At 34.7% G+C, this 9,760-nt stretch overlaps 1 protein-coding gene across 1 annotated transcript; it reads left to right on the top strand.

Moving 5' to 3' along the window:
- Positions 1-4,114: 4,114 nt before the first annotated feature.
- On the top strand, positions 4,115-6,738 carry LOC106842380 (olfactory receptor 10AG1-like). The gene is made up of 2 exons (XM_014858844.3): positions 4,115-4,177; positions 5,782-6,738. The coding sequence occupies exons 1-2, from the start codon at positions 4,115-4,117 to the stop codon at positions 6,736-6,738; spliced, it is 1,020 nt and encodes a 339-aa protein (XP_014714330.1).
- Positions 6,739-9,760: the final 3,022 nt, after the last annotated feature.

Here is a 9,760-nt window from a genome sequence, read left to right as displayed (position 1 = left end):
TAAATCCTGTGACCACTTTTCACAATATATACACTACTTCAACCCTGATCCTGGCCACTGTCAGCTCCCATAAAGATTATTGCAATCACTTCCTAACTATTCTCCCTGCTGACACTCTTGTTCACACAAATATATATTGTGTTCTTATTTCATACCACATTTCAGATATTTTATTCATTGCTAACAATGGAGGCAAACACAATATATATGATTAGTGATATGGAAAAATTAAATGATGTAAGTGTAAATTATCAAGTCCCTCAATGTCCAACAATGTTCTATGTAGAGGGCTCCATACTTGAAAATGCCCTGGAATCAAGTAGTTTATGAGAGGAGATAAAGTCAAATTATGTAATAAAAATTAAAACATAAAATATTTGTGAAAATAGAAGTTGTATTGGAGAGATATGAGTTATATTGGAGCATTACATTAGAAAATTTAATTTTGCCTACAGGAATAATGGGTCACTTTTCATAGGGTGGGATATACCAGCTCAATCTAAAAGATTAACAGGAGCTTGGCAATCAGACATGAGGTCAATGTGTAGGTTACAAACTTTTCTGTGCCTCTTGAAGAGTATAAGACATAAACTTACATAGTTAGATATTTATTGAATACTTCAATAAATACAGAAAAGCTGAATGAAAAAACTAATTATTTTACATAACTTACCAAAGATTTATAGCAACAATAAAAATTCACTCTGTCCTCTCTCTCCTATGAGTTTTAAGCCCTCACAGTGTCAGTTTCCCATCCTCACCTTCTCAACATTGAAAACTCTGAGACTCGGTACTATATCCTCTTGTTCAAGTTTATTTTTTTCTTATATAAGTACCTGTAACTGAAAAGAAATTCTATCCATGAAATGAACAGAGGGCCTTAACACACAAAAATTCTAGATAATACACAAAATCTAGATAAGTTCCAAGTTACATTATTTGAAGTTAAGAAATGGTGTTTTAATAGTTTCAAATTTAGTAACCCTAGATTTCATATGTAGATATAGACCAATTTCAAGACTGTGATTATCTTACACAGCCTTTCCCAGTAGAAGAATTGCTCTACTCTCCAAAGACTAAGAAGATGGGGAGATAGGTAGGGAGGAGTGGCCAGTAGGCTCATGCTCCTCAGACCATATTCCATAGAGAGAGAAACTTCAGTGTAGCACTAATCCAACTAGACACAGCCTTGGTTACCTTCTAAGTTACCACTTGATAAACAGATTATTGCATTTAAAAATGCAACACGTCAGAGAGAGAAGATGCCCCAACAATTAATAAGGGGCTATCTTCTACTAAGGTGCACTGATGGATTTAAGTGAAGCATTAGCTTCAATGAAAACTGAGAATGGCTGTATTTGTTACTTGAATGATTCAAACCAGAAATTTATATAAGGCCATATTCTTTATAAAAGAGCAACACACAATGATTTCTCCATAATAAAAAAAAAAAAGGTAAGCAGTAATTATTTTACCCTGCTTATTTTTATTGTATTGTATTTATTTTAAACACAAGAAATGAAAGTGTCAGGGCCGGCCCTGTAGCTGAGTGGTTAACTTCACGTGTTCCACTTCTGTGGCCCAGGCTTTCTCTAGTTAGGGTCCTGGGTGTGGACATGGCACCACTCACCAAGCCATGCTGAGGCGGCATCCCACATAGCACAACCAGAAGGACCTACAACTAGAATATAGAACTATGAACTGGGGGACTTTGAGGAGAAAAAGAAGAAAAGAAAGAAGATTGGCAACAGATGTTAGCTCAGGTGCCAATCTTCAAAAAACAAATAATAAATTGAAAGTATTGAAGAAAACACTTCCTCCCATTCAAATTCATTTATGAGATAAATCTTATGGACTTGAAATATACACACTGTAACTATAAGCAGTTTTTAATTTTTATAACTGTAAATCAGATATAAGATGCACGTAAAGTTCTTATTTCTTAGTTTTATTGATATTATTCAGAATATTAAAGTCAAAATAATATTTCCTATTGAATGTTCTATGAAGCACATTGAGTTTTTATTAAGAATATGGATTCTGGCATTAAACTGCTGATTTTGAGGCCAGCAAGGTCACAAACTATCTTCTTGATATTGGACAAATTTCTTAATCTCTCTATGCCTCTGACTTTCTATGCAAAATATGAATAATCACAATGCTTACTTCATTCAGAATGCAATAAATGAGATAATTAAATGAAATAATACAGATAAAATCATTAACAGTGTGGTTATCATGTAATACATGTTTAAAAATGATCAATAATAACAAAATAGTTTCAAATAATCAGACCTCTCTACTCTCCATAGCTAGGCTAGTGCTGCTAACAGAAAAAATGGAAGAGAAAAAACTTAACCTCTCATTTTAGAACTACCAAAGTACCATAATTGTGAATAGAGAGAGTAGATCAAGCTCAGAAAAGAGAATAATCAAACAAAATTCTCTCTGAGGGTGCTTTTATGTCTTAAATAGGATTTGAGTTAGACTTTTAAATTTAATTTTGCTCATATTTCTATAATAAAGTCTACTTCTCTTACATACTTAAAATACAGTTGACTGGCACAGATAACAGAAAAATACTAAAAATAAAAGCCCAATAAGTCAGAGTGGTATTTCCCTGGATACAGTTGCTGGTTTGTATCCATCCAACACAGAATAGTGCACTAATTTTAAGCTCAGTATTTCTGTCAAAACATTACACTGTACATTTTCTTTTCTCCTAGATTGAGGAAAGGATATTCCTGTCCAGGATAAAAGATGAGCAAAGTTCAAAAAGGAAGAAAATGGATATCTTAAAATAATAAGGATAAACACAATAAATATGGTAATGATCATAATGACAATGCTTAATGCAACTACAACTGCCTATTTCAAGTCAAGCTGATAACATAGCTTATGCTACTCCTCAAAGCAACTCCCTGAGTTACATACTATTATTACTGTGTGTATTTTCAAACAAGGAAAACTAAGCTCTGATAATTTAAATAAGGACGTATTATCAGAATATATCTAATTTCCATTTTAAATCACTCAGTATAAATTCTTTGGTCAGTGAGTACTTAAATCTAGTTAAATCAACCATGATTGCTAAGATTCACAGGAAATCATTCATGTAATTACCCATTTAGAAACATTTTTAAACCACTGAGTCATGTTAAGCACCACATCACCTATTGGAATACAAAACTGAAGGAGGACATGAAAGCATTTTTTTCCCCCTGGAATATGTTTTATTGTCTTTTCAGAAATAGAATGATTCAGTGATATCCTAAGATCTGTCAAAGTCTCAGAGTAGACGTCCTTTCCTTAAAGTATTGTTTGGTGCTCCCATAACACCTTGTAATTCTTTCTCCTTCGACTCTGCATCTTGCAGGGTAGCACCTGACTTACCTGTCTGATTTCATCACTAGTCCATGAACTCTGTAAAGACGGAAGCTGAGCTCATATTATTTACCAATATTATCCTTCATATTTAACACACTTTGTATTTAACATACACTTAGTATTTATCCATAATAAACTTCAATATATACTACAAAATATATATTGATTGACTGCCTGATATATTCATCAAACATATCTGAGTCACTGAAAATTCAATTTTATTTCTGCTTGAGTTGTTTTTCATAAGGTATAACTTATGACGAAAAAGATATAGGGAGGGCGATGTAGAATCTTGAAAGTTTTGAAAAGATATAAAATGAGGAAATTATCAAAATGTGAAAAGAGGAGAAAAAAAGAGAGAAAGATCAGAAAAATCAAGTTAGAGATAAAAAGAGAAGATTTTTGGGGGTGCACTCAGTCTCCGTTTACAGAGATTCTCATATTATTTGGATCTGAATTGCCCTAGGTCCTCGGCCCCTCTTCTTGATATTTCTGAGCCATGAGCAGAGAAGAGCCAGGACAGAGCATTTATCTTTAGGGTATGCTGTGGAAAATTAAAGTTGGAATAGAAGGTTCATTGAACTAAGGTGGGAGGCATTTAGAATTAGTGACATGTGAGAACCCGAAAGTGGAAATTGTTGTTTCAGTCCTTTGAGATTTGTGAGAGGGAAAGGGAACCGGGGATCTTAAAAAAAGAAAGAGAAATTGTATTTTGTAAGAAGCAAAGATGAATTTGGAGTCTAGGAAATGGAGAAGAAACTTCAAATCTCATGACAATGTGGATTTTGGAGTATGTGACTAACCGTGAAAAAGATCTTAGTTTAGGATTAATGAAGGCAAAAGTCAAAAAAAGTGATATCTAGGATCCAGTCCAGTGGAGGAGAGACAACTTATTTTGTCTAAAAATGCTTAATTCTCTTTTTTTTGAGAAAGATTAGCCCCGAGCTAACTACTGCCAATCCTCCTCTTTTTGCTGAGGAAGACTAGCCCTGAGCTAACATTTGTGCCCATCTACCTCTACTTTATATGTGGGACGCCCACCACAGCATGGGTTTTACCAAGCGGGGCTATGTCTGCACCCAGGATCTGGGCCTGTGAACCCCAGGCCACCGAGAAGCGGAATGTGTGCACTTAACCGCTGTGCCACCAGGCCGGCCCCTAAAAATGCCTAATTCTTGAAGAAGCAGATTAGACTAAGACTATACCACATTTAGCATTGTGCTTTCTGATAGTTATTCAGACATAGGTATATAGAAAACGTAATAAATCTATTTTATGTTTATGATACATACTTAGTACTTACATATAAAAAACTACAATATATACCACAAAATATATATCAATTGACATGTTCATAATATGTATATTCTTTATTCACAATATATTCTATATTTGTGATATATGATATATTAAATGCATTCAGAAACTCATATTTAGAGGTAGTAAAAAGGTATACAAAGGCAGATTTTACATTTTGTCTGGTGTCAGGTATATGAACTCTCTGATCAATTTCTTTTGCACCATTTATTTTCCTTTTTCATTCTTTAATTACCCTGTAAAGGCCCTAAACATACCTAATTACTACTAAAGGCCTAGAATGTGGAATATAAGTAGAGTTAAGATTATTTGGTGCCCGTGATTGTGTTGAGGGCATATTACAACAAAATCTTACTTACTTTATTTCACATTCTAAACCTCAGGTGGACATGTAACTTGCTATAAAGCATTATTTCTAATACAAATTTGTTTGATATATTAAGTGGAATATTTTTCTATGATGGAAGCAAGGTGGTATTCCTTATTTTCCTCATCAGTGTCTAAGCCTCTTTTCCAGATAGTGGTGGCCCAGGCTGGCCTGAACTGGGCCTGGCAGTGGAATCTTACTGACCACCTTGGCCTTTGGTTATCAGAGATGCAGTTCACAGGAGAAACATCAAATCATCCATGAAAGAATCACACGGATTGTAAATTGAAAGATGTTAGGCAGAAAAAATACAAATAAGAAGCAACAGAGATCAGATTGATCAGAAAGGACAACATTTCTCATTAGAGAATGCCACGTGCTCCCTACAGCAGTTCTTACCCTGAGAATAGACTACCTGACATGTTTTGCTCTTATTTTATTGTTATTTATTTTTCTGTGTAATTCATTTATCCATATTGTTGATATAGGCAGGAAGAATAGAGTTTAAGATTATGTTCTGTTTTTACATTCTGGAATTCCAGGATATTGGATTTGAAACATCTTCCCAAAAATACAAAGCAAACAAACAAAACAGTGGATATCTATTCTGTATCAGTGGATTTAAAATCATCTATTTAATTTGTCTCAGTTGGCCTTTGGGTTCAGCAGATTGAGGTGACTTCTAAACCCTGAAATCATTTTGTTCATAGATAGAATCCACAGGACAAACTCCCCCACAGAGGAACCTCACTATGTTGGTGGAATTCATCCTATTTGGTTTTTCTGATGTTCCTGACCTCCAAGGATTTCTCTTTGGGGTGTTTTTGATAATGTATGTGATTATTCTGATGGGCAATGGCCTCATTATCATAATAACCAACGTTTATCCTTCCCTCCACACTCCCATGTATTTTTTCCTTAGGAACTTTTCTTCTTTGGAAATATGTTATGTGTCAGTCACTGTCCCCAGATTATTAATAGATCTTTGTAGACAAAAGAGAAATATTTCCTTTCTCACCTGTGCTGTACAAATGTATTTCTTTCTGGTCTTGGGAGCCACTGAGTGCTTTATTCTGATGGCAATGGCCTATGACAGGTATGTTGCCATTTGCAACCCATTACTCTACCCTCTCATCATGAACAATAGGCTGTGTAGCCAACTGGCAGCTGGCTGTTGGATCAGTGGAATTCCAGTCCACATAGGATTCACCTATCAGCTGTTCTCTCTCCCCTTCTGTGGATCTAACCTGTTGAATCACTTTTTCTGTGACATACCTCCAGTACTTGAGCTTGCCTGTGGGGACACTTTTATGACTCAGATATTGACTTACATGGTTGCTGTTCTAGTTGTCAATATTCCTTTTATGTTGATACTTGGATCTTACGTAAATATAATCTCAACCATCCTGAAGCTGCCATCAGCAACTGGGAGAGCCAAGGCCTTCTCCACTTGCTCTTCTCATCTCATGGTTGTGGCTTTATTCTTTGGATCAGGCATCATTACCTATATGAGACCAAAGTCCAGCCATTTAAAAGGAATGGATAAATTCCTTTCTCTTTTTTACACCATCGTGACCCCAATGCTAAACCCTATAATATATTGTCTGAGAAACAAAGACGTCATGGTGGCATTGAGAAAATTCTTACCAAAATGGATTGTGCTATGACTTAAAAACAAAACTTCATAAAATTTGTTTCTTATTTATCACAGTCTCCATACATTAATATTGATTCTTCTCAAATTTTATTAGGAATCTTAATTATTCTGATTGATCTTATACACTTATCACATGAAAGAAACTCTGCTGCTACTTTTAAATAAAATAATAATCCCAAACTCAATCCAAGATATTGAAATATCTCAAATAACACATTGGAGTCTTTAAGGTTGCTGTTACTTTTTAAGATTTTAGAATATTGGCTAAATTTTTTATTTCACAAAAAATGCTTCATCTTTATATCTCCAGTTCCAACATATTGTCTGAAAAATGATAGACATTTAGTTAACTTTGTTAGATTGAAAGGATGACTAATAGCAAAAGTTTAACTATTGATAGTTTACCTGCTCATGATCAATAATTGCATTATAATCAAGAAAGTTAACACAAAGAAAGGAAGGATTTGAAACCAACAATAGTGAGTAGAATTGATGTGTTAAGCAGAGTTAAAATTCTATCTGTTCTTATTGGTGATTCATCAGCTATTTCCCAAAAGCCAAATTCATATAAGAAAAAGGGGGCCACTTTATCTTGGTTACAGAATTCAGTCTTCCTGTAGAATTCTACCTAAATTGCCTTCACTTCTATTGCGTTAAATAGAATACTTGATTTTAATTTTCATATGGAGGTTTTAAATTCACAAAGATGGTACAAGTTGTGGGGGTTTGGGAGAAAAATAAAGGTATTTGAGAAGCCAAAACAGGGAATTTATATAAACCTACTAAAATGTTAGCTCTGGGCTGTGTGAGAGTAATTTTTCGTACCACCAATTCCCTTCTTGAGGTAGAAACCAGCAATTTCCCTCCCTTCTTTCTTTAAAGAAACAGTATAGTCTTAATAACAAAGGAATGCCTGTATAGGAAGACAGGAAAGGGTAAATTTGAACATTAAAGCAGCAAAATTTGATAAAACACATATTGCTCCTCTCTTCTCCTCACAGGTATTTCCTTCACATAGTTGTGCATTCAGTAAACTTCTTGGTACCAACCTTTGCAGTGTCTTAGGTGCTGTCACCAGGCTTCCTACGGTGTTCCTTTCAAAGTACAGAACATTTTTACTCGCCGCCTACTTCTCCTTCACTCCTATCACATTTATCTCCAGTGTTCTTTAGAAGGTAGTGTGATGTTACATATAACACAAGTTCTGTACAATTATTTCCTGTCATAAAGCCCCAGCTTAAAGAGAAAAGGTGAAAAAAGTAAAAGAAACAATTTTCAAGATAATAATAGTATCCAATTTTAACAAAATATAGCTTTGTCCTTTCATCACAATAAAAGAGAGTACCAAACATATCACAAATAAATAGATATTGGAGATCTTAAATTTTGTGTGAAAGGGCTATCAAAAGACATATTGGGGAATTTTTTATATATAGTTGTTTGGCAGTGCTACTTCTGGAGCTGCCTCCTCCCTCAATAAGATCAGAGCTGTCTATCATGTTTGGAATATTGATACTTTGAAAGATCTGTGCAGTAGCAGAAGAAAACATGGGTATTGGTATATACAATGATTATATTCTAAATTATGTATTCAGTCAACATATTAACATCCAAATTTTATTTCCTTTTAAAATATTGAAAGTTAGTATTTTGTATTACATGTTACATATTAGAAATCCCGATTGAGGAAAATGAGAGGAACAAGAATAGTCATAAAAGGACTATGAAAAGTGGCAAAACCTTTGGCTGGTCCAGAGGATTGTCCTGGTCATATTACTGCAATGCAGAAGGATGAACTTCCTTGGCACAGGAATTTGGTTTCTTAGACGAGGAGAGCAGGCACGATACAGTTGAGTCCTATATGAAGACGATCGCTTGAGCTGCAAAATACTACATGGTTTTTAGAGACATGAAATGTTAACTTATTGGAAGTTTGACCTCTGCTGACTCCAGAGAACAAAGGGAGAAGCAGTAATAATTCGCTATATTTGAAACGAAGAAAGCTTTCCAAATTTTTCTGGCAGAATGTGTCAAGACAGGTCAGGAAGTTGTGGTTATTTACCTTTACAACACCTTTCATGAAGGCAACATTTGGAAGAGGCCTTCTAGAGTGAAGAAATGAGACGTTGGAAGACGATGTCCTCTAAAGCTGTCAGTATGGGTTTGACTGAAGTGATGAGAGGAAGTGGTGGCTTTATTATCCTCTAATTTAGGAGGAATTTTACCTGTGTTGATAGATACCAATGAGTCTGTGACATGGAGAATCTGTAATGCTCCTACCCACACTCCAATTCTGTAGCAAGAATTAGGGACATTAGAATCTGAGGATTCCAACATTTATGCTGGTGAGGCATCCTCAGACATTGGTTTCTGAATATAATAGTCAATCAGATAGATACTGTCTTCACAAGGAGAATATCTTTGTTTCATATATTAGTAAAGACATTGTTTTGGTCAGTGCTTGGTGCAAAAGAGATATTTTCCAACAATGGACAACTCATTTCTCACCTGGATACAAGGCTACTCCTATAGAGATTTCTTTCAACACAACATGTAGAGCAAATTTTCCCAAATATGACTTTCTGCTACTGATCACTTACTCAAGCTCCATAATCCTATCTGTAGCTGGCTGCTTCTCTCTGAATGTCTTTAATATATTGCATATGATTGTTTGCTTTTGGATGTCCTTATCCTTCCTTAAATTTCCAGGTCACTTTGGAAAGTGAAGAGGTTCATTTTCCTCTGAGCTTAGAAGCCAAAGTTAAATGATGTTTTGTAAGAATAAACTTGTATGAGCAATATCATGAATATTACAATGAAATTTCTTTACAAAATAAAGACAAAATGTTCCACAAAGACAAAGAGTTGGAGGAGGAATCCAGAGTCTTTGATTAGTGGCTGAATTATAGGGAAGAGTGTTTAAAGGCAAGGTGAGAAATTTGGAGTTTGGCTCATTATTGTAAATTAAAAATGACAAGAATTTAATAAAGTTCAGTGGCATTAGGAATTTAGAGAGAAAAGGGAAACAAAGA

The sequence above is a fragment of the Equus asinus genome, chromosome 17, assembly GCF_041296235.1.
Source record: "Equus asinus isolate D_3611 breed Donkey chromosome 17, EquAss-T2T_v2, whole genome shotgun sequence".
Classification (NCBI taxonomy): Eukaryota; Metazoa; Chordata; class Mammalia; order Perissodactyla; family Equidae; genus Equus; species Equus asinus.
The sequence above is the reverse complement of the archived record's forward strand: the minus strand, read 5'-3'. Positions and strand labels throughout refer to the sequence as shown.